The following is a 26,002-nucleotide window of genomic DNA, read 5'->3' as shown; positions in this document are numbered from 1 at the left end:
AATCTAATATGGCCCATAGTCTTTATACTTGATGTAGGCTAGCCAACGTTGGCTTAATAATGAACATTGGCCAACTTCCTGTTAATGTAGGTTGACACTAACCTTAATAACCTAAGCAACCTACCAACCATAATGTTAGCTAGATTTGCTTAATAGCATCACCTAATGAAATATAGCTAGCTACCATTAATCTGTTAAATTTTAACATTAACTTAATGGAGTTTAACAGTTTTCTGACACTTCGTTACAAGCTAGCATTGACAGTTAGCCCGCTAACGTTACCTTTTGCCATCAAACATAACAAAGTATCCATATTTCACAATCCATAGTATTTTTGGGGGGTCTGTAATAGATATGTACATTTATCATTTTAAAATATGTTTTATTTTGTGTTTGTTGCTAGGCTATTTGTCCTTTTTGTGAAAGACTGCAGGTGAAAGCAGACTTCCTGTTTAGAACCTGCAAACAAAACCAGAAGAAGAACGCGTCATTGAGAACAGATTAACCACAACAGTTTTTATTTCATACCTTTAACAGGCGGTGCAAGGGCAGCCTGTCGCAGCAGCTCTCTCACTACGACTCTTTTTGAGACTCTCTTCTTTCCATCTTATTATTATTTATTTTCATAACTTTTCTGTTAATCTCAATTTCTGTCCGTGTGGTGCTGAAACACCTTCATTTCCCAATAAAGGCCTGTCATATACAGTATAACTGTTGTTGTTGAAGGATTCTACCGAATATTAACCATAATTAAAATATCCCCACAAACAGCAGATGAGACAAAGTCTTAAAAAGTCAACTTTATTTCTATCAAAGAATGATCCAAGAGAACATTTTACATCATTTTTTTTTTTTTTACGTTTTCTTTAAATACAAAATTCACAGTTTAAGTGTTGATAAAAGATACAAGACGCCATAAATAGTTTGATTCAAAAACAAAACATGGGCTGAAAAGCAAAATAATAATGTTGGAGGATCTGATGAGAGACGGACAGTTTGCACAGAGCACAACACACTCACTGAACATACAAGTGCAAATATATATATCAAAAATATTCCCTCTCAAACACTTTTATCTGCACCACGATAAAAAGACCTGCTCCATTTGGAATAACGATGAGGTTTGTTGGATTCATCACAGCTAAATAAAATAACTGCTACATGCTTTTTTATTTTCATATATTGAATCATAAAAATAAAACAAGATGACGTAACGTTCAAAGATCCTCAATATGAAGATAAACTCAGTGTTTATAAGAAGGAAACTGGTCTGTGCATCTTTTTTCATCACGACACCAAAACACAGAAACAATCTGAAAAATATTTCTGTTGTTTAAAATGTTCAAACCAAAATCTGAATTATCGAGTTATCTGCTGAAAAACAAGAGATAGTTACGAGCAGAGAAAATTGTTAAATGATGTCACACTCGGTCTAATCTTTAAAATAAAAGCACATTTTAAACATTAGTTATTAAAATATATTTTTTTGTGTATTTACAAAAACCTGAATTTAGTTTCAATCTCTGATAAAAATGAAGAAATATCTGTTTTATTATAAAATTGTAAAATATAATCATATATAATCAAATCTTGATTCATCAACAGGGTCACTGGTTTACGTCCTGTTTAATATTTAGAACTATTCAATACTTTGTGCTTTTATTCTAAAGGTTAGATTCCCAAACAGGATTGCATTCATGTGGGCGTGAAAATCAAATGTTAAAGTTTCTATATTTTGGTTTTGTGAGAATAAAACAAACATTGTGTTCTTTTGTTTTGAAAGGATTCGTTGTCAGTGTTCCTGTGGCTTTGATGCAGAAAACAAACGGTGCAGATGCACAGACTCAGAGATTACAGGTGCAGGTATATTCACTTCAGTATATGTTGTTTTTTAAATGTGTTCAGAAAGGTCAGAAATGTATAAATAAAAAAGTGAGATGATGGTCGGAGGTTCCACTACAGCAGTTTGTTTTACTGAGCGTGCTCGTTTCAGTGCTCCCATATACTCGATGCTAACAGCTAATGCTAAACATCTACATCATGCTTTTAGTTAGTTTTTTAAGTATTTTTGTTGTAGTGCAAGATCCAATCCAACTTACGTTCAAATAATATAATAAATCTGCTTTTTTTATTTTCAACCTGGGTTTTATTTTAATCGTTATTTCACTTTAAGAGCCAAGGACGTAGTGACATCATCAGACACGCCTTCGAGGACACAAAGCCACAGTTTTTGTGACTTGTCTCAAACTTACTAAAGACAATATGTCGTTTCACATTCCAAGAAGGAGTTCTTCAGGATCTGGTTTGTGTGATAGCTCTAATGTTGAGATGTAAACTGAAGATTGCGCTTCGAGCTGTTTGCCGTCTCTGGCCCAGACCCGACGGCTAGTTTGGCTTAAGTTAGCAGCAGCAGTTGATCAGCCTCGGGCCAGAGTGGGCGACAAGGGTTGGACCGTTGCTGATGATGTCACTGCATCTTGACCATAGACTGTTAAAAGTGAACATAGCCTGTTACTTTTAAAAATAAATCCAATGTTAAAGTGCCTTAAACCTGCATCGTTTCTAATGACCAGCAGGGGGCGACTCCTCTGGTCAGATTGAAGCTTAAACTATAAAATAAGACCCAGTTTTTTAAGAAGGATGTAATCAAATGTGCAATAAGTTGATGGATGTTTGTCTGCAGCTACTTTTTGGCTTTTTTTATTTTTGTGTAAAGTATTAAAAACAAACTGCTGTAGTGTTCGATTCTTCCTGCCGATACACCATCTTTCATCTTGCTGTGATGAAGGCACATGAAGTCAGAGTGACTCTCGGTGTGTGTACAGTGCAGCTCATCCCTCAGATCGACCTGTGGCTGCACCGCTACCTCTAACAGACCCCGCCCCCTGACCACCAGGTGTGTCCTCGCCGTCCAAACGGGTGGTGGTGATGGGGGGCGTCCCGAGGCCGGACCAGAAACAAACAGAAACCATTTTGGTGCATCACTATGATCCCTTCAACAGTTTAAAATACAAAAGGAAACAGCTCTATGAGTGCATTACAGAAGTGGTCCTCTATGGCTGCAGGAAGTGTCTACAGTCTCACAGCTATTTTAGCTTCTCCTCATTGTTATTGTTATTGTTGTTGTTGTTGTTGTTGTGGAGACTGAGGTTCAGGTCGAAGCCGGACTGCTTCCTCAGAGCACGCGGCATCACCTTCTTCTTCACAAACAGGTTCTGGAGGAAGCGGTTGCTGATGCTAAAGGGGCAGTAGCTGTAGATGAAGTACATGAGGCCGACGCCCGTCCCCGCGTAGTACCGGGTCAGCGGCTGCGGCGACAGCAGCGCCTGGACGATGGTGTCGATGACGGGGCTGAGGTCAGGGTTGGCCTGGCTGGCGTGGCTCTGGAACAGATCCTTGGTCTCAGTCACGTACTCCTCGCCGTACTCCTCGAGCAGCGCCGGAGACAGATTCTGCAGCAGCTGTTTGTGCTGGTGCTCCCAGTAGGCATGGTTACTGGACTGACCTGCAGAGAGCACAGAAAAAAACACTGTAAAACATCATGCAGGATTTAAGTCCAATACATTAATCTTTTACTTTTAATGCAATTAGCTTTATAAAAACATTTTTTAATAGACTTCCTAGCATGCATTGTTTAAGAGTTTAAGAGACACTGTAATGCACAAGGTGGTTGCACAAAGTCTAGATTTAGTCTGGAATTAAAAGCAGAAACAGTGTCAGCACATCGAATTTAACTGGACAGCTGTTTGAAAGTTGTGCAAACACGCGATCGCCTTGACTTTAACCTGCAAGCTGAACCGAGCAGCTCTAAGAGGTCTTTCTGGACAGTAAGGAGTTAACAGTTAGCGCTAAGTTTACTCATGTACTCTGGCGCCCGGCCATGCAAAGCCTTGTAATTCATTACTAGATTTTAAAATGGGTTGGTTTGAATCTGGACACAGAGTCCTGCTGAAGTTTGGCTGCTGAGGCAGGTAAACAAGGCGAAACAATCATTAGAACAACAGCATGAATAATCCCCTCTGTATTGATAAAAGATGACTTTCTTCTTATCTTGGTTACATTCCTGAGTTGTCTGAAAGTATGATTTCATTGTGTTTTGGCAAAAGCTGAGCTCGTTACCGAAGCTAACGCAGGTTCTTGGCAGGTTCTAGATATCAGGGACAAGTTGGCCAAGCAGTGGCTGGACTTGATTACGTCCAGGTGGTTTCTTTTTCGTACTAATGAGAACAAAGTGAACCATGATGAAGGTCAGTGTCGAGCTGAGCCATCTGTAATGGAACCAATTAAAGGCCTTAACGACAGTGAAACTAAACACTGTTGATGTTGAGTTTATTTAACATGTTTTACATCAGGTCAGTTAATTCACGCTTTCCCAGGCAGGAGGGGGAGAAGTCACAGCTTTTTTAGATGACTCAAATTCTGTTGTATTTACATGTTAGCACCACTTAGCTGGTATCGATTTCAGCACTCAACATGCCTCACCTGTTAGCTCATTCAGTGTTTCTCAAGCATGAATTTATTTGTGGCAGCCTGTGCATGTGAGTCAAGATTGTTGTTGGCTTTTCCCAGAAGAAAAGACAGCTTGCCGTCGTAACAGTTGTTGTTTTAAGTAACCCAATTTAGGCGATTGGCGAGTCTGCTACGTTCCACATGCTCTGAAGCGTCTTTAGTCTAATAAATAAACATCTCTGGTCAGTTACCAAAAAAACAAGATGGCGACGATGACCACAATGCCAAACTCGAGGCGTCAAAAAAGTAGTCCACAAAAGTAGTCCACATCATGGTGGCTACGTCCACTTCTATATATCGTCTATGTTTGAGACTGTATGCTGGTCGTAGTCCACTGTTTCATGTAAAGAGATGTATTAAAATTCACACTTCAGCAGTTTCCCAGTTTTAGAAGTTGGAGCAGAGACTCTTGCTGCATGTTGAAACATATTTATTACTCTTGCCTGTGTGAGTCAGCAGAACTGAGCTGCTGACAGTGTTATGTGTGAAGCACCAGAGTCGGTGCAGCGAGCAGGACGTCAACACAATCTCTGAATAAAGTTCATTGACTCAGTCGGCCGTCGGCCAAACGGAGCTGCTCCAAAACCCCGAAGAGAAACGGCAGGATTAAGAGTTTGAACACAAACCTGTTCCTTCAGGATTAAACAGAGAACAGGAGGATAAAGTGTGCCGAGCTGCGTCCAGTGAGTCATCACACGATTATCTAAATACTACTTCGCCCACTGGCCTTTGTGGCTGCTCTATATTTTTACATGATTCACTGGTTAAGTCTCTCAAACACAACAACTGCAAAACAGAAAACACCAAGAATTAAAACTCTCAGAAAAAGACGAAGGAGAAGAAGAGTATTGGCCAACAGTCTGGCTCTGTGTGTCTCCAGCCCTCTAATCACATCCCTGCATCCTGCAGGAGTTTCAAAATCTAAATGTCAGCAATTTATTTTGTACTTTGTGTGAGTGTGTGAAAACAGATGGTCCGTCCCACATGTGGTCTCATTAAAAGACCGTTCTCCTCAGCAGGAGACCTGTCATCGTGTTTAGCATGGGGCCAAACCGCGATATACACCACCCAGAGGACATAACAGCGACAGGAAGAGGAGTGCGGTTTGGTCCTGACCGATCAGGATCAATAACCATCTCATTGGCTGTCTCTCACCTCGGCACTTCCCTTCATCACCAACTGTAACCTCCTTTGTGTCATGTGGAAATGGAGTCCAATGTTTGGATTTTCAATCAACCCCTAACAAAATGTTTGTCCTGTGAACTATTAAAGTTTTATACACAGCCTCCCATAACCTCCTCCTGAGGGTTCAATCTCTGCACTGATGGGAAGCTTCTACTGTTCATGTGCTTTTGAGCGCACTGAAGGGTAATTTCAGTATTTTTAGACCCAAGTTCAAATAAGCGGGTCTAAATGACCTATGGGTTAAAAAAGTTTTGGAATTGCACCAGACGATTGCTTCATCTAGCTGCCATGAAACTTGCAGCAATGTCTGCAATGTAATCCTTTGGGATAAATGCACTGGATAGAAGAACTAAAAGTTCTAAAGTGCTTTTGCAATCAACGGCTTCAGATTGTTACTCAGATGTCTGACAACCTTTTAGAAAGGATCCCTACAGAGAATGACCTTTTGTTAAAGTGAAGATGCTTTTTTCAAACCAGAAACAGACGTAACATCCCGTTCTTCAAAGACTCCAGACTCCATTTACAAAAACGGTAATTTTACCCAGCAGAACACAGAAGTTGCTGGTCTTGCTTTGCCACAACCAGTTGTTTTTTTTGTTTTATTGTGTGCTTTAGAAATATTGTTGTAGATCCAAACTAACCATTGAAACCAAGAAAGTCACACAATAACATAAATAATCTACGACTACCAGCAACAACCCTGCAAGGTAGAATTAGTGCTTTTGTCAATGAAGTCTGGTGGCTTTAAAGAGAGCGATGCAACGGCTGTTTCTGGTTTAAATAAACCTCTCTGTCTCTGTAGGGATCCGCTCATTTATGTTTTCAGCCACTGAGAATAACAATCTGAGCCTGTCAGTGCTAAAAAAACACTTTTGGTGATGTACTTTAATTGAGCGCCTTTCCTCCCAAGGATAACATTGCAGCCGTTACAGCCTGTTCCATGGCTGCCAGTGAAACAATTTGCTTTAGCAACTCATTTAGATTTTACAGGAAACCTTTCGACACATTCAGATACCTTTTCTGTGAATTTCCACTGAGTTGTATTTTATGCGCAGCATGAAAATATGCATAAAAACAGGTGGATGGATGCAAAGTGCAACCAGCTGGAGCGCTGCAGTGCTGTGAGCTCAGGGTGGACGTGTGGAGGTGTGCTGTTACCTGTCTTGTATGAGGAGGGCAGGATGGTGGACACGTGGACACCCCAGGGCTCCAGCTCGTGTCGCAGAGTGTTGATGAAGAGGTTGAGAGCTGCTTTAGACGCTCCGTATGCAGCCAGGCAGGGAAACGGCTGGTCACCTGAAAACAGAGGCACAACGTCATCATCACACACAGACTGACCAGTGAGCTCTGTCTTAAATCTGTTTCAGCCTCCACAAAATTACTTGTATGTTCCTCTGAATGGATTCATCAGGTTGGAGGTAGCTGACGTAGTCCTAGGGGGATTATGTGCACCTCAGATAGTTATTGTAAGTGTCCGACAACATTACAGAAAGGATCCCTACAGAGAGAGACCTTCTTGTTAAAGAGGAAGATGATTTTTTCACCAGAAACAGCCATTACTTTGCTCTCTTCAAAGCCACCGGACTCCACTGATAAAAGCTGCAATTTTACGTCCTCAAACATGAGAGCTGCTGGTCTGCTGCTGCAGTTAGATAGTGTGCTTGTGTCTTTGTGTGTTTTGAATGGTCACTCTGTCTTACACAATACTTATTTTTGTAACTCACAGTAACACAAACAAACAAACCAATCAAGCAACACCACCAGCAACTCCTGTGGTCTTCCAGGTAAAATAACTATTTTTGTCAATGGAGTCTGGTGGCTTTAAAGAGAGTGATGTAACAGCCGTTTCTGGTTTTGAAATCCTTTTTAACAAACACTTGGAATAACAATCTGAGCTTTTTTAAATCATTACATATTGTTAAACGATTTAGAAGAACTTATAAAGTAAGTAGAGTTTAATGGACCTGATCAATCTCATAATTTCATTGTCAAAATGTCGATGAATGACAGCAATGGTTTACAAGGTTAGATGCTCGTTTAGCCAGGAGAGGTTCCAGAATCAGCTCAAAGCTCGAGGAGGAAGAGGAGGAGGAGAGGAGGAGAGGAGGAGGAGATTCATGCCTCTAATTATAGTATGTATAAATCTGTAGCTTCCCCCTCCGGCACTGAGATAAAGGAGTCTTTGTGAGGAGAACATGTTCCAGGAAAAGACTCACCTGAACTGTCTTATTGCCAGAAACACATATCAGACATGTCAGGTTTATAAGGGAACTAACCAAACCTGATATTAGCGATTGTTCATGTCATGGTTCAAAGCCCTAACTGAAATAAATGCTCAAAATATGATACTATTGTAGGTCGTGTTACGGACAATATTCGCAACTTTACACAATAGGTCTTTGAGGGATTCTATTTTGAGGTTTCTCCATAAACTGACAAAATTAGATCCAAAGATCCCGAAAAATGTTGTCATGAATAAAGTGCCTTTTTGTCGTGCATCTGTGATGGTGTTTGGAGGAAGTTTTGCAGCTCACTAAGGAGCCTATACCCAACCCTGCATTCTTGCAACTGCAACAGATTAGACAAAGAAACCATGCAACGTATGCATGCTTTCTCTTTGCATACATATCTGTCATAGCTTAGATGTTTTCAGATACGTTCCAGCGAAGGTGCAGATCAGTGAAAACGATATAATCACGTTTCTTTGTGTCTTTCTTTTCATGCAGTTGCTTGAAATTCTGGGGATGCCATTTGCACAATCTGCAGTCTTTTTGACACATGAATCAGGTCCTACCAGGGATATGATACGATCAAATAATTCAACTTACAGGTTATGTGCTGGCTTTATTTAGCACCAGTAGGGACTGATTTATATCTCAACTGAGATTATTCAGCTTTGAAACTTTTTTAGACAATACAGTAAGCCAGTGAGATAATTCAGCCATGAATGGACCAGTTAGCTGCAGCAGTTTTTTTAAACCGAGGCCTGTTTTGACATATTTTAGGATCTAAATAACGAATAGATACAAAAAGTTTTGGAATAGCTTCAGTAGATTGTTTCAGCCAGCAGCAATGATACGACTTTGATGACTATAATGACCGACCAGTGTCAGAGGATGAAAGCAAAAATATGGCACTAAATATTAGTGAAACCTAAGAACCTGCCGAGCACATAAATCTGTCGTGGGGGAGACGAACGTTGGTGATTGATTTGGTTGCACTCAGTTGGATAAACAGACGGCAGAGACGAGCAGCAGCTCTGTTTGTTTGGTTTGGCTGTTTGAAGGCAGCAGTCAGTTCACCTTAGTTCAGTTGTTCTGGAACATTCAATTAAGATTTATTGCAGCATCTGTGTGTGTGTGTGTGTGTGTGTGTGTGTGTGTGTGTGTTTGCATGTGTGAGTGTTAGACACACACCGGCGGGGCTGGAGATGGTGACGATGCGACCTTTGGCCTGTCGAAGCAGGGGCAGGAAGCTCTTGGTGACGCTCAGGGTCCCGAAGAAGTTGACCTCCATGCAGCCGCGGAAGTTTGACATCAGCGACAGCTCGGCGTCTCCGAAGTTCACACACACGCCGGCGTTGTTCACCAGACCCCACAGACCTGCAGCACACAAACACACACACACACACAACAACAGATTAGAGGTGCGTTTATACAGCGGGGGCGGGGCGGGACCAGAGCAGACTCCAGTTACAGGGGATGTGTCGACGCTGCTCTGAACCCACAATGAGCATATTTAATGTTGCACGCTTTTAAAGGTGTTAAACTGTATTTATCTGTATTCATAAACACATACATCCTCATTTACAGGGCGTAAATATGAAATGACAAGACTGTGGAATAGTTAACTTAATATATCAGAATATCATGTAAATAAGAAGGGGGGTTTTTTTGGAGGAAAATTGCACAATTCTCAGAGGGCCGACAGAGTCAACAATTAGTCACATTTCTTGTGTATTTTCCTTAAAGTCGAGGTGAAATGAAAAATGTTTTTAGATCACATCCCCAGTAATATTGTGCATCTATTTGACAATATAGGCAAAAAAAATACAGAAAAACAATTTCTTCGTATTCTTATATCAAAATCAGATCATTTTTTCTTCCTGTAAAACTAAATTTCACGCGTGCTTACGTAAATTAGCACCAAACAATTTCAACCAATCAATCCGCAACATTTAGCCGCAGAGCACCAAGAACGCTCGGTCAGTTAGCTAGCGAGCGAAATGCCGTTTCACCTCGACTTTAAATCTACAAACATGTGATCCTGATAATGTTTTGTCTTTATGTAACGTCTGCATGTCTTTGCCCTGCAGTCAGCTCGGACTCTGTGCACAGATACAACTGTAATCTCAAAGTCAACACATTCAGCCGTAGTACACCATGAGATCAACCTCTCTCTCTCTCTCTCTTCTTCTGCGAGTGTAAACAAGCCTCGCTCGCCCTCATGCAATGACCCAGAATCCCACGCTTTGTTTAACGAGCCGCCGTGGGAGCTTTGTTCAGGCTGAACTGTTCCCGAGCTGATGAATGATAACGAGGAAAAGAACATCCAGGCTGGCAGGCGGTCAAACACCTGAACGGCCCGCCCAGGTGACTTCCTGTCTGTACAGAGTAAACTTTGTTCATTCATAGCAAAGAGGCAGTTAATCACATGCATGACTGCAGTACAGTCTTTTATTTTGAAAAGAACCAGGAGTTGTTTTAGCTTAAAACAAATATTACATCATAATTTTATGGTTATATAACTTCTGCTATAACACCTGATATTTAAAATATGATTATGTAAGCATTGTCACAGAAGAGGGAACGATGTGTTCCTGGATAACATCATGGCTTTATCTAAGGAGAAAAAGTATTGATCAACAACAGATAACTTTTATCTCCACCAACTCAACTAGTTCCACAACTTACAACTTACTTTTGTTGCCAAGCAACCCAAACATTCTCCTGCAGTCTGTGTCTCCAGGTTACCACAGATCAGCTGTTTTTTATCATGTACATTCATCTGTATGTTCTAATTTATCATCAACCAGTGAGATAAGAGTCTGCTGTGTGATTCAGAGGTACCAGCTTGAAAGGTGTCGACTCACACAGTCTGCTGTAACGTTGAGTATTCAGAACACCTGGCTGAGGCGGAGTGATACACAGAGTGAAAAGTCCCAGTGATGTTGTTCTCTATCAGCACTCATGAAAACCTTTGACTTGGTCAGAACTAACTGTTGTATAATCTAAAATATCTTAAACATAAATTTAAGATGAATCCACATAATAGTAGAGTATACTCTGCACATGTTATACCTTTTTATTCTCTATTTGCTATTTTAGTTTCTCTATTTAAATTTGTATTTATGTGAAGTAGCAGGAAGAAATATACCAAAATCAAAAATTTACACATAAATGATTAACAAGGCTTGATTATTTTTAGTAAAATAATGTCATTAATTAAATAATTAACTTTAAAAAATAAAAAATAAATATTTTTACAACTCCTTTTGCAATATTTTCTTAATAATTTACTTTTTTTTTATTTAAAATGTATGTTTTTATGTATAATTTAATTATTTATATCTGTTTTATTTTTATTTTCCACAGAATTAGCCAAACTTATTTTTATTATCTCTTATATATTTTTTAGACACAATTGTTTTTATTTTTATATTAATGTAATCAAATAATAATATTTTTAATACTACTACTACTAATAATAATAATAAACAGCACTTTTTATCTCCTGATTTATTGATCTAATTATCTAGAAACTGTGATGTTACCTTCGATAGTGAAAAGCCTGTTATAACAACAAATCTGCTGTCACACCTTTCTGCACAAGGTCAAGTTGCCACCCAATCATAGCCTTCACACACACGCACACGCATGCACACACACACACACACACACACACACAAATAAACACACGCAAACACCCAAGCACTGTTCCAGATAGAGTGCATGGGAGTGTGTGTTAGTGACCTTTCCTACTTGTTCTTTTATTACAACCACCCGCCCACTCACTCAAACACACGCACGCACGCACGCACGCACGCACACACACACACACACACACACACACACACACACACACAGTTTGTCCTTAAATGACTCTGAGGTAAAGCCAGCGGTCTGAGCTGTCTAATTACAAAGCCAGTGGGAGCTGCAGGTCTGAGCCAATCAGAGACCCAGGAGAGTATGTGTGTGTGTGCTCTGATATCTGTGTGTGGAACATCAGAGACCACCAACAACGAACACTCCTCAAATACTCCTGGGATAGTATTGAGATACTGCCCAGTTTATCCTACGATACTCCCTTTTACTCCAAACATACTCCTCAGATATTACTCTGATACTTCTAAGATACTTCTCATAAACTCCTCAGATACTCCAAATATACTCCCAAGATACTCCTAAAATACTGCTCTAATACTCTTCTTCAGATAATCCTCAGTTACTCCTTGGATACTCCCCCCGAGATACTCCTCCCCCGCTGATACTGCTTAGACGCTCCCCAGATTCTGCTCTGATACAGCTCGGGTAGTCCCTAAATACCCCCTTAGATACCCTTCAGATACTCCTTAGATGCCCCATTAGATGGTCCTCAGATGGTCCTAAACTATTGCTCATACACTCCTCAGATATTCCATCAATACTGCTCAAATACTTCTGAGATACTCCTCAGATAGCCCTCATAAATTCTTTAGATACTCCTCAAATACTGCTCGGATACTCCCCAGATACTCTTCAGGTTGCGCTCTGATACGGCTGCTGATATACTCCAAGATGCTCAACAGATACTGCTCCGTTACTCCTTTTATGCTCCCCAGATACTCTCCTGAAGATATGTGCTTTGACACGGCTCAGATACTCCTTAGATAATCTAAAGTTGCTGCAAAGATATTGCTCAAATACTGGGGCTAAATGAGGTGTAATCAGTGTTTATTAATGAGTCACATGTCAGATTTTTCTCAGAATAACTGAAACTAAATGTAAATGTAGATGAGAAATATCATAATCTAATAATGCCTGATGTATGCACCCCACAGCTTGTTTTCAGCAGCCGGTCTTTACCTTTGAGACCCAGTTTGGCCTTGGTGTCCAGCAGCGCCTGTTGGACCTGCTGTGGCTGAGTGATGTCCACCTGGAGGAGGGTGAGGCGGTGCGAGCAGGTCCTCTGCAGCTCTCTGGCTCCGTCTCCCGAAAGGTCCAACACCGTGGCGAACACCTCGAAGCCCAGACCGTCCAGATGCTTCGCTGTCGCCTTCCCGAAACCAGTGTCACAACCTGCAGAGATACAGAGGAACTCCAGTGAATCACATCATCACACAATTAAAGATGAGAACTTCTCTGGTGTTGAAATAGTTTCATAATATCCCTGCACCTCCTGCAGCTACACACAACATGAAGCAACAGTACTGTTTGTGCAGGCAGCCTCGACTTTGCTTTACGGGAAGATATGGGGGATTTTTGGAAGCTAAAAAAATGATCAGATGTTGCTCCAGAACAAATTTAACATGGCAGGAAGGGAGGCAATATGTTTTTACAGAGGGGCAGATGTTTGACCACAGCACACAATATTCTTTGTGAACACACAAAAGCACTTAGCACATCTACTGTGAACACCACAGAAGAACAAACAGGACGTTCGCCAACAGCAGAAAGCGTGACTATTATCTGCTGTCGGAGAATCGCCAGTGACAGCAAACTTTCCCAACCGCCACTTCAGCCGAGGACGGAAATTACCAACCAGATTCAAATTAAATTACATAACAAAGGTGTTATGTAAAATAAGGTCAATACGACTTAAAATAAAGTGGCCTGAAGTTTTGTTGCGTTGTCATTATTACATAATTGTATTGCAAAATTAAACTGAAACATGATTTATCTTGTTCTCGCTCTCAAACCCAGTTATTCCGGTAAAACGATCTAAATAGTATAAACACACTATGACTAATTTTTGTACAAAAGCTGCACACGTCTGACTTGAAAGATCTTACACCTGGTTTTGCAAGTTTGATTGATTACACTGGAAGCGCAGAGGTGCAGCTCAGCCAGCGTTTAACACTGAGTCATAATTACATAACTTTGGCTGCTAACGACAGCAGACGATTGTCTTGTTTTACAGTGTACATTAGTCAGGTTGTACCTTTTTGCAACTTTAGATAACTGTCTAGATTTATAGTGTAACAACAGCAGGACATGGTCCAGTTTTACCCCGGCTGTTTTTCTAGTATGACAATGTTACATTATTGTTTTGTTTACAACTGATTTTACAGTCGATAATTGTTCCATTTAAGAATATTGTCTTATTTACAGTGTAACAACAGAAGGATATAATCTGGTTTTACAGTGTAACATCAGTATGAAATGTTTTGTTCTATGTAACACCCGTAGATTATAATCTTGTTTTACAGTGTAAGAGCAGTAGACTGTAGTCTGATTTTATAGTCTTTTGATCAGATTTTACAGTGTCACAACTGTAGATTATTGCCTTGTTTAACAGTGTCACAACAGTAGGATATTGTCTGATTTTACAGCGTAATAAAAGCGTTTAATGTGCTGCAGCAGTCACAATCTGCTGAGAAGTTTGTGACAAACAAACAGAAGAACTGATCCATAAACACTCAGCAGTGAAGGATCAAATCTCATCGGAGCGAGTTACGAGCAGCTTCCTGCAGGGCTGGCAGGGACTGAGAAACAGATTGGATCAATGTGTTGGAGCTTAATCTGATGCTGAAATCACACAGATCAACTTTCACCTGTATCCCATCCAACAGGGCAGACCTGATTGTGACATAATCCTGAACTTCCTGCTGCAGATCTGATGGGCTCTTTGCCCCGTGAATGTTTATGACGGATTGTTTGACAGCTGCAGGTTTGGACAAAGAGCTCCGACAACTGCTGCTGCATAACCTGCTCAAACATAGACAACGGTAAATATGTGGGTTTTAATCCAACGTTTGATCAAACTGCCAGTACTTGTCTGCAGGGGAGTAAATTTAAGTTTAACAGGGATACAGGCCAGGTTTGGGTCTCGTGTCCTTGCTGAACTCTTCTTGCTTGTCAGAATTTATGATGTCGTCACATTTTAACTCCTTATAAACTTGAGTCACTCTCAGAAAAGTGGAGTTTCTTTCCTGTGAAGTAGCAAAAAGAAGAAGCTTGAGTCTGCACGTGCAAATTTGTTTTCCCAGAAGGGAGTTCCTCATGAACAACTCCCCCCCCTGGGATCTATCACGTACCCCTCCGTTCCCCAGTTTCCCAGAAGTCCCAGCACCTACAACCTGATCTGCTGCGGAACTCGCTGTTCTGTTTGTTCTTTTGTGCGGCGGGTGTCTGAAAGAGCTCTGCTGGCGAGGCGTTGGCACGCTGCTTGACTCCGTGTCCTTGGAGGACTTCCAGAGTCACGTCCCGAGGAGAGAAATAGAGAACTCTGGCTCCAGAGATAAATACCAGCACTGTGATCCACGTTACAGAAACACAGTGTACACCTGATTCACACACACGCACACACATACACACACACTCTGACTTTACCTACCAACTCCTCAGATCCATCTCTGCTAAGCTGTGGTTTGTATTTGACAGTTGTGACAGTTTGATAGGCAATAATAACAGTGTTTGTGTCTATTAGGATTAAATAAATGTCCTAATAAAAAGAACAAGACTATTTTTGTTCTTAAAGAGCAACTGCTCTGTTTTTAAACCTGGGCTGGATTTCTTACATATTTTGGGCTCTTAATGACTCATTGTTTTTGTTCCAGTAAATCACTTGAGTCATGAAACAGGCAAACTTAATCCTTGGGGGCAAATGTGCCCAATCAAAGTACGTCGACTAAACGTTCTAGTTTTCAGATTGTTAATGTAATTGTCATTACAGAAAGGATCCCTGCAGAGATAGACCGTTTCGTTAAAGTGTAAGATGCTTTTTTAAACCAGAAACAGCCGTTACATCGCTCTCTTCAAAGCCACCAAACTCCATTGACAAAAACAGTAATTTAACTTAAACAGAAAGCAAGAGTTGCTGGTCTACTGCTTCCTTGATCAGTTAGTTTCTTTGTGTTATTGTGTGTAAGACAAACCATTTGGAAAACCAAAATCACACAATAACACCAACAAACTAATAAATCAAGGCAGCAGTAGAGCAGCAACTCCTGTGTTATGCAAGGTAAAATTACTGTTTTTGTCAATGGAGTCTGGTGGCATCGAAGAGATCAATGTGACGGCTGTTTCTGGTTAAAAAAAGGACCTTCCTCTGTAACAAAAAGGTCTATCTCTGCAGGGATCCTTTCTGTAATGTTGTCAGACAATCTGAGCCTGTCAGAGGCAGAAACAAGTTCTTTAGTGGACGTACTTTGATCGGGCAAATTGGCCCCTAAGGATTACAAGCAGTTTCACATCTGCTGCAGCACTTGTACCAGAACTTGTTGTACCTTTTAGTCATTTAGACCCTGAATTCTGAAGCTAATTTTGGTTTAAGGAACAGAGATATTTTGGTCATGAATTGAATGAGACTGTTACCATGCACCTCAGCACAATTGAGGTTCTCAGGTTTCTGTAAAGACCACACACTGTCCTACATTCTTCATCACGACCACTTCTGACCTCTCACAGCAAGCCTCCATATTTGCTTTGAGGGCGGCGGGAGGTGTGGACTCAGTTTTCAGAGAGACTGACAGAGGCTAAGTCGGTCTTGCTCCCTCTCTAACTCCACCCGGCTGTCGGGCCCCTGTAAGGACAGCCGGGGGTTCCTCTCTGAAACACGAGCTCACAGGAGCATCCCTATGTGGAAATGAACCATATCAAAACAATAGATTTATCTCCGTGAAGCAGACGATTTGGGGTTGCAGCTGAACCATGGGTCGTGTCATCTCTGCTCTGAGGATGAGCAGCGTTACGCAACGAGGCCAGGGCTCCGAGGGGCCCCTCACATGGAGAAATAAACGTGATTCTGTGCAGAGACAGACATGCATGGAGCAAGATAAGAGGTCAAAACACACATCTGTCTCTGGGAGGAGGCCGCAACATCTGCACACAACAGCTCCACCCTCCAGACAGAGATTCAACTATTCACAGGTTTACAGGCAGAAGGGCTCGCTCTGACTCTGATCAGGCCACGGGATTTCATTTTCAACAGTGATGAAAAGAGAAGTAAAGAGAGTAATTGTGGATCAAAGCATGTCATATTAAAAAACAAACTAAAAAAGGAGAAAAGGTTTTAATTATGAGAGAACGTTTCAAGATTTTGAGACAAACTTTGATGATGTGGAGTTCCACAGATGATGAAAGACATAATCTGATCCTAAAATAATTTCATCTACAGAAAGTGAAATCACAAATGAGAACCAGCAGGCAATTGTTGATGTTTAAAGTCAATAACAACAGCCAGGAGAACGTTTCAGCCTCCCTTTGTTCTGCTGTGCTTTGTGCTCGAGGACGAGCATGTGAGACGTCACTCACTGTTCTATAAAAGAACTTCAGAGAGGAGGGAGGAGCCACGTGTCTGTATACATCTGTCCGCTCTGGATGTCTTTATTATCCAGCAGTGAGATACACCTGGAAGTCATCACAGAACCATGATTACTGAGAATCAGAACGTCGCCACTACCATCAAAACACAGAGAGGAATGTATACGTGACACTGAGTGATGAGGGGTCACACAGAGTTCACGCAGAACCTTTAAAGTTTAATGTGTCCTTTGAACTCAGTGTTCCATTTCTCACTGTGTGCAAACACTCAGCCTCACATTGTTTTCCCTCAGAGTGTTCTGCCTCTGCTAAAGTGTTCGACCACATATAGTTCTACCCCGCAGAGTTCTACCTCTTAGTCTGTGCAAATGTTCCACCTCATAGTGCTCTGCTTTACATAGTTTGACTTCCCAGGGTGTGCACATTTTCGACTTCACAATGTTCCTACTTTCAGTTTTCAGTTCCACTTCACATTGCAAGTGTTCCACCTTTGTGTGAGTAAACATTCTACCTCGTGTTGTTCCTCAGCGTTCTACCTCAGGGTGGTCTACCTCACAGTTCTACCTCAAAATGTTCCACCTCAACCGTTCCCCTTCAAGTTCCATCTCAAATATTCTACTTCAGTGTTTAACCTGGCAATGTTCTACCTTAAAGGTTACAAATTTTCCACCTCTGTATGTGTGCTGTCATTCCCCTCAGAGTTCCACCCCAAAGTGTTCTGCCTCACAATGTTGTACCTCAGAGTGTTTTATCTCACAGTGTTCCACCTTTGTCTGTGCAAATGTTCCACATCACACAATCCGCCTCCAAGTGTTCAAAGCAAATGTTCCAACCCAAAGAGTTCCATCTCATTATATTCTACCTCAGTATTCTAGCTCACAATGTTCCACCTCTGAGTGATTCCTAATGGTCAACCATGGTTCACCTCACTATTTCCCCCTCACAGTGTTCCACCCTTGTTTGTGCAACTGTTCCAACTCGCGTAGTTTCATCTCATTGGTTCTACTTCAGTTTTCAGCCTAACAATGTTCTGTCTCAAAAAGGTTGAGGTCCACCTGTCTGTGCAAGTGTTCCTAGCATTCCACCTCCAAGTGTCCATCCCATTATGGTGTACCACAGTGTTCCACCTCACAGTGTTCTTCCAATTCTTGGTGCTCTACCCCTGTTTGTTCTACCTTCTGCGTTCCGTACCTCAAAGAGTTCTCTCTCAGCACGTTCTACCCAACAACATTCTAAATCAGAGTGTTTTACCTCACACTGTTTGCAGGGTTCTTGTATGAAGTTCCCTCTGTCATTGATGAGGATTTACCGTCCTTAAGTTCTGTCCTTTGTCCGGTACCGGTGGCACTTACTGGGGTACTAGGCATCCTCGATGAAAAAATGTGGGCACTCAAGGTTCTCAAAAAAGTTTTAGGGATCATGAATGATGGCACTAGAATATTTGGAAAGGTTCCAAAGTTGTTGAATTGGTTCTAACAATCCTTGAGAAGATCTAGGGGGCGATAATGCGTGCTAAATCATAGATCCTTGAGCACAGATTAACTGACTGTTGGGAACATCACGGGCTGTGAGGTCCACTGTTCTGAAATCAGCACAGATTGAGTCCACATGGTTGTGTTCTCATGTTGGACTGAATATTGGGCAACATTTCCTAAAATGTTCCTGCATGGTGTTTGTTCTGTTGCAGCCATCCTCTCCGTGTGAAAACAACACAGACTCGCGGTGGAGGTCGTCGTTGCTTCATCATTTGGAAACTCTGTCGTAACAAACTGTCGTCCAACTGTGAGCAGAGGTCATGTGACAGGACGAGGAACAAAGAGTCAAACCTTTAAATAACTGGCGACGATCATCTCCAGTAAACATTTTCTGTTCTGTTACATAACTCCGCACTGAGGCCTGATGGTTCCGATCACAGACGAGTGTTTCAGTTACTTTCTCAGGACTCACGACTATGATTGGTTTGTTTATTTAAGTTGAAGTCTTTATAAACTTTGAGCTGAGGTGACAGAAAAGAGAGGAGGAGAGGAACAACGATGAAATGTACAAAGGAAAGAAGAGAAAGGAAGTTGAATGGGTTAAAGGAACAAAAAAGGTGAAATACATGAAGGGTTAAAGAAGATATTAAGTTAAAAAAGGAATACAAGGAAAGAAGAAAGAAATGTAGGTAAAAGAAGGGAACCTTAAAAGGAAGAGACATTAGAAAGAAGACAAAAGGTAGTAGAGAATTAAAGTGGGAAGAAAAAATACGAAAGATTGAAAGAAACAAGAAAGAAAAAAGGGAAAGTAAAGAAACAATCAAAGGAAGGGAGCGTCAGAAAAGACAGATCCAGTTGAATAGAAAAGAAAAAACTGATCGGTAGTATTAGGAGAGTTGACCAGCTATATTTCTGTTCTTGTTTCTGTTGGACTGGTTTGACTGCAGCTGTGTAACTGGAACCTTTGGACCTGGAGTCAGTGTCTCCTGAGAACACCAGCCGGAGATCCTCGTTGAGGGGAAAACCACCGACGGATACAAGAGGAGCAGCAGCCGGGAAAGATCTGAACTCTTCATCTTTATTTCTAAGCTTCCCTCTGCCAGCCTGTCCCACCGTTTTGATTTATTCATCCCGGTCTTCCAATATTTCCACAAGTGTTGGATGGATTGTGATGATATTCATGTTCCCCCAAAGAGGAATTTTACAACTTTGCTGAACTTCTGACTTTTCAACATGTTCGTTGCTTTTCAGTTCAGCAGTAACTGATGACGCCTCCAGGTTTATAAAGTTAACCTGCGTTCTTTCTCATGGCCAGCAGGGGGCAACTAAACGTCTGATTGTATAGAAGCCTATGAGAAAATTTGCCTACTTCTTAGAAGATTAATTACCTAAGTAGACATTTTCCTAATGAGTTCATGGTCTCAATCTCTAGTCCCAAGTCTTCTTAAACACAGCATGATGTTAATTAGTCCAAAACAGAGTAAAATAGACGATAAAGCATGCTTAAGGGCGGGGCTGCCATTTTAATTGACAAGTCGCTATCACTGCGACCTGAAAAATGTCTTGATCAGCATTCGGTTGAACTAAAACACGGAGCTGCCAGCTCTTCATTATTCCATGAGGTACATTTTGTTTAAGCCTTTTTTATGCGAGCTAAAATTACCATGCAATTAGCAAATTAGCATCTTGCTAGTTCTAGCTGAGAACATTCAATCCTTCCCAGCTCCACCCTCTCATCAAAATGTGGTCACTTTGGCTCTAAAAACCAAGATGTCGAAGCCCACAATGCAAAACTTGGAGCTGTGCAGCAGCACCTCCCAGAGGCTCACAGCTGGAGAGGCAGGTGAGCTAGTGTTGGTATGGGGATTTATTGGGGTTGCTGACAAGCTGAACTGTTGTACCCAATTCAACAGAGGACATGAGGATACTTTCAGCTGAGTTGGAGCTGATTTTGTTGAAATTATGTGTCCTAATAACTTGGCACTTTTGAAAAGATTCGTGAAAATATGACACTAACAAAAGAGCATGAAGAACAAACTCTCGTCTCTCACTCTGAATATAGTAAACAAAGAAACTAGCCCACAGATTAGCATCTGTAGCTAACTGCACAGGTAACTACCTGCCCTTGACAGTTGACTTTTATGTGAGATAGCAGGTCACCCTGATTAAACGTAGGATGTTCCTGTCACAGAATCACATACATGTTGATTTAAAAGTCTGAGTGGAAACTGTGCAGCGACAACATCCTGGGTTCTTACACCCGCCTCAAAGCTCTGTTGCATCAGATCAACACTAGACCTCTTTGAGTCTCTGGAAACTTTGAGGATATGGGCACCGATTCAGAGGTCTGGAACAGATCGATCTTCAGGGCTTTGGACCATTTCTCTCCACAGAGCTCCTCCCCTCCCTGATGAAGAGTCTAAAGCGGCTCTGAGAGGTGTCCTCCTCATGCCGGCAGGACGCCAGCCCGCAGCGCTGCCCGGTCAGCGAGCCCTGTGACTTCAACCCTCATCCTTCGAAGAATGTGGCTCTTTGTAGATCAGTTCATTAGCTTTCTAAGAGGTTTACTGGATCCTTTTTTTCACCCTCTGCTCTTATTTCCAGTGTAACCCCGGGCTGACCTTTACAAGCTTTCAGCAGAGCCAATTAAGAACGAGCTGTTGATTAAGATCTCGGCTCTGCACCAGATTTAAATCTGTTCTTGGATATCACCTGTTTCACTTCATTGAAGCCAAATCTCACATGGCCATGAGTGCAGGGCTGCTTCCAAAGTGTCATCAGCTCTAAAGAAAAGAGATTATGCATCTAAAAGACCTTAAATATAAATTCATAAGAGCCTGTCTATCATAGGAGGAAGTGAACCTGTCGAATCTCCTTAACCCTGCTGTCTGTCGTGTTTGCATGCATTATAAGATTTCAGGCTGTAGCTTGTTACGGCCTCGTGCAGCCTGGTGACGTTCTGACACGGTCATGTGCGAACACTTTAACTGTGTTACTATGGCACCAGACGACCTCCTGAAGCTCTCCGGCTCGGCCAATAGACAGCTTAGTCTGCAGTACATGCTGATCTGGTTTGGGATTACCAAGGCAGGGCACGAGACCCACGTTCACGGTCAGAAATCAACACCAGTTGGATTGAGTCAACCAGTCTTGGTTTCAGGCGCATGTCCACATTTTGTTGACCTGGGGTGGCCAAACGGGGTCACTGACTTGTGCAGGGGTGTCATGAAGTATGTTCGTGCACACTAATTTCTCTGAAGTATCACACAGACGTCATATTCCTGTGTATAGGCTTTTGGCAACATAAATAAATCTTCAAAAGGATGGCTTGTTTTGTGGTCACTGCAGCAGCCTCATTTCCAGTTGCATTGTGCCGTTATTAGAGCCGATCACAAGCTGGCAGTGGCTCACTACATAATGCAAAATGATGCGTTTAATGTCAGTTTAGTAAACATCCCACTGCAAACACGGTTAAGTATGGTTTCATGTTAAAATATAACTGAACAAGGTTGATATTAGAGTTAAAAAACAGTGTCCACTCTTCTATTTATCTGGTTTGTTTTTCCACCATGGCCCGTGGGTGCTCACAGTTGCCTACGAGGACCAAAGCTCCCGGCCACCTACATAATCAGCAGCTATGATTTATGGAGGTAAGTGTAAGTTCTCTCCATACGTGACTGCACACAGTGAAGGTAGGAGGTAAAACTCAGTTTGAGGCCCCATAAAGGCGTAAAGTTTGTGGTGCCCAGAAGTCGTTTCTCGGGGTTTGTTGTGTGAGTGTGAACTGACGTCCGGCTGATATTTGTGTAACCTAGATTTCTTTCCTCCTGATCAAACGAGCTCTCCTTCCTGCGTGGGAGGACACTGGTGGAGACGTGGACCACACCTGTGTTCAAAGTCTGAAATGTCTGACGTGTGAACACTGGTAGAGGGTTTATGAAAGACACAAAACAAGAAAAGACAGCAGCAACACAAGCTTATTTGTTGCTAAGACTCATGGGGATTGTAGTTATTAAATGCTAACCAACGAAGCAGTAGACATATAACATGATCTAAATTATTCGTAATATATATTAAAAAAACAATTGCCTGGTTGGCTAATATCTGTAAAGATTGATTGTGACTGCCTAATCCTAGCATGTTATTGGCTAGTTAGCATGTTAGCTTGCAATAAGCAGCAGTCCACTAGCTAACCCTTCTCATCAATACACATTTTTTGCATGTGCTGGACTATCCAATCAAATTAGCAACAATAAATAAGCCACGTTCAATCAGAGTTTCAAAATAAAGCAGTCGAATTAGCAATCATAAATAAGCAAAGTCCTGTTAGACTTTCAAAATAAAGGTGTCCAAACTCTGGTTAGACTTTCAAAATAAAGTTGTCTAGTCGCTAATGAGAAGTAAGCGTTATCTGGTTAGACTTTTAACATAAAACTGTCAAGTTAGAACTAATAAATAGACTTTCAAAATAAAAGCAGCAAAGTAAGTATTTTAAATAAGCAAAGTTTGATTAGACTTTCAAAATAAAGCAGCAAATTATGCCTTATAAATGGCCAAAGTTCTGGTAGACTTTCAAAATAAAGCAGTCAAGTTAACAAGTATAAATAAGCAATAGCTTGTTAGACTTTCAAAATCAAGCAGCGACGCGAGCATTTTAAATGAGCCTAGTTTGGTAAGACTTTCAAAATAAAAGTATTATTACTGAGAAACATTTTATATTTTGTGAGTTTTGGACTTCAAACAATAAAAGACACTTAAAGTTGGGCAACGGTTGCAGTTTGATTATGTTCAGGAACCAACACAACCTGGTTAGGTCGAGAAAAGGTCGTGAAAATATGTATGTAAGTTATGTAAACTAGGTACTTTACTTTAAATAATTCAACATGCTTTTTTTTCTACAAGGAAATTGAACCCCAGATTCCTGATTGACAACTTAAGTTTGACTGCATCATCGTTCCTGACGGATTCTCCAAGCAGACTTTTGTGCTCCTTAAACTAGACTAGATTTCATTTGGGGATATTCGAGCAAACTCTCTGATTCCTGAGCTAAAGTTCTGGTTCTCAGATATAAAGATGAGACGGTTAACTTTATATGCCAAACCTCTCAAGTCATGAAGGATGTGGGAAGTCCAGTCTTCTGATATTTTATAGACCAATTAATTGATAAAACATTACAATCACCTGATTTTCCCATGAGACCGTTATCTAGAGCTCTTAAATTAAAAACAGATTACAGCATCCATCATGTGGATTAAGTAACCGCGGGTGGCACAGCAGCAGAGTGAGCAAAGCGTCGGCCGGCCTCCATGGTGACGCCTGCTTCTGACCTGGAGGTTACCTGAGGACCTGTTTGGGAAAGTTTCCACTTACAGTCTCCTTCTGTGCAGATTACATGAGCGTACAGTAACACAAAGGCCGAGCGTGGTGTTATTAAACAGTCGCATTAATCTGCAGATCTGATTACCTCGTTAACCACCACACCGCGAGCCCCGAGCCAGCTGGCAACAAGGGATGTGATTAAGTCTGCATGGAGGGACGATCCACACACAGAGCACTGCTGAAGGCTTCACATGTCAGAGCGAACAAGCACACACACACACACACACACACACACACACACACACACACACACACACACACACTGATCCATAGACTAATCAGTCCTCTTATCAGTCTCACTTCCTCAACACTCTGATAGCAGAAAATGGGACAAAAACTGTCCTGTAAACACACCGACCTCGTCCTTCTGATGTCACACTCTTTGACTTTTATTGTGGAGGGGAATCCCCCCTCCCCCCCTTTTCAGACGGCTATTGTTCACAAAGTTTATCCCCCTCAACACACACTCACACAGAGTCTCAGGGGGATCGGATCACCTCCCTGATCTGAGCGGGGATACGATGTTTTTTTTTAAGTGGGTTCAGTACATCGTGACCTCGACTGATCATTTACACTCACACAAAAGATTACCAAACTCCCTTTAACCTCTCGCTGCCTGGTTCATCTACAGAGTTAAAGACACATTTCACATCTACAGATTGTGCATGCAGTGAATATTCAGTTTGACGGCTGCAGCTTTATTTCTACAACATTTCCACAGATTTTAAAATCCTGAACTGATTTGGGATGTTTGAAAACCTTTGGATCTTAGCTGGAATCTCAACAAAATGTTAGGAATTTTACAGATGAAGTTTTGAATGATCAACAAGAGGTTTTTATAGATGCAAAAGGCTGAAGATACATTTGTTCAATGAGCAGATTCGGACATGTTTCTCATGATTGCTACAGATAAAGATGATGCTTTTTGATGCTTTTGCTTTTTCATTTTTGGAGAAAATTACAGTTTTTTGGAACAAAAGAGAAACTAAACTTTGATTTCAGGTGTCACGCTTAGATTTCATGCTTCTGCAGAAGCTGAAACTATTTTCCACAACTTATAAACTAAAGCAGCACATTCAAACAAATGCATGAAACACACAGCTCAAACCTGCAGATTCTGAAGCCAGTAACAACTCAAGAGCACTATTTTACTTCCACAAAGCAAGCTGTAAAAGATGACTTTATATTCTGCAATAAAGTGGGAACACATGCACCTGAGCGAGTGGGAGGAGCCTCCTCTTACCTGTGATGAATACAGCCTTGCCGTGGGCAGGCAGGATTGTGGGTGGAGGGCCGGTCCTGGTGGCCAAGTAGATGCAGCAGGCGAGGACGAGCAGCGCCAGAAGCAGCACGGCCGGCAGGCAGAACGCCCACAGCCGCTCCACCAGCACCGTGGCCCCCAGCCAGGCCACCAGGGTGGGGGCCGCGCTCAGGTGGGACGCCAAAATCTTCTTCATGGCCCCACCGACAAACACGGTCAGAACCCCCAGGTAGATCCAGAAGGGAAGAGTGTAGTCGTCCATCATCAGAGGAAAGTCAGAGGAGGGTCACCTGATTTTACCTGTCTGATTCACCTTCCTGTGATTAGTCTGTCAAACAGTCTCTTCTTTACTTTTGCTTCAAATGAAAACTCTTCAAAAAGAAGTAATTTCTGTCTGCTCTCTCAACTAAGTCAGTGTGTGTGTCTCTCTGCCGTGCTCCCTCTCTGCTGAACACACACACTCTCTCTCACACACTGAGTGTGTCGGTGGAGCCGGTGCAGAGCTCGTCCCCTGCCTTCTCTCTCTCCGACTCTGTCAGTGTATATATAGAGGAGAGCTGCAGGGGGAGGAGGGACTACAGGCTGCAGCCCTGCATCTAATCTGCAGCCCACACACACACACACACACACACACACACACACACACGCAGGATAATCATGGGTATCAACTATTGATTACTGCATAATAAATCAATCAAGATAAATTAATCAAACTCTTTGAATAAAAACAG

The 26,002-nt window shown here is 41.7% G+C and overlaps 1 protein-coding gene across 1 annotated transcript; it reads right to left on the bottom strand.

Moving 5' to 3' along the window:
• Positions 1-802: 802 nt before the first annotated feature.
• Positions 803-25,775, bottom strand: hsd11b2 (hydroxysteroid (11-beta) dehydrogenase 2). Its single transcript, XM_069657198.1, has 5 exons — positions 25,254-25,775; positions 12,759-12,971; positions 9,111-9,296; positions 6,853-6,990; positions 803-3,505 (listed from the first exon to the last, which is right to left on the bottom strand). The coding sequence occupies exons 1-5, from the start codon at positions 25,534-25,536 to the stop codon at positions 3,087-3,089; spliced, it is 1,239 nt and encodes a 412-aa protein (XP_069513299.1). The 5' UTR covers positions 25,537-25,775; the 3' UTR covers positions 803-3,086.
• Between the last annotated feature and the right edge of the window lie 227 nt (positions 25,776-26,002).

The sequence above is a fragment of the Semicossyphus pulcher genome, unplaced genomic scaffold (genome assembly GCF_022749685.1).
Source record: "Semicossyphus pulcher isolate SPU_LCO1_2020_fin unplaced genomic scaffold, fSemPul1.0.p SCAF_1, whole genome shotgun sequence".
Taxonomy (NCBI): Eukaryota; Metazoa; Chordata; class Actinopteri; order Labriformes; family Labridae; genus Semicossyphus; species Semicossyphus pulcher.
This window is presented reverse-complemented; position numbering and strand designations above follow the sequence as displayed.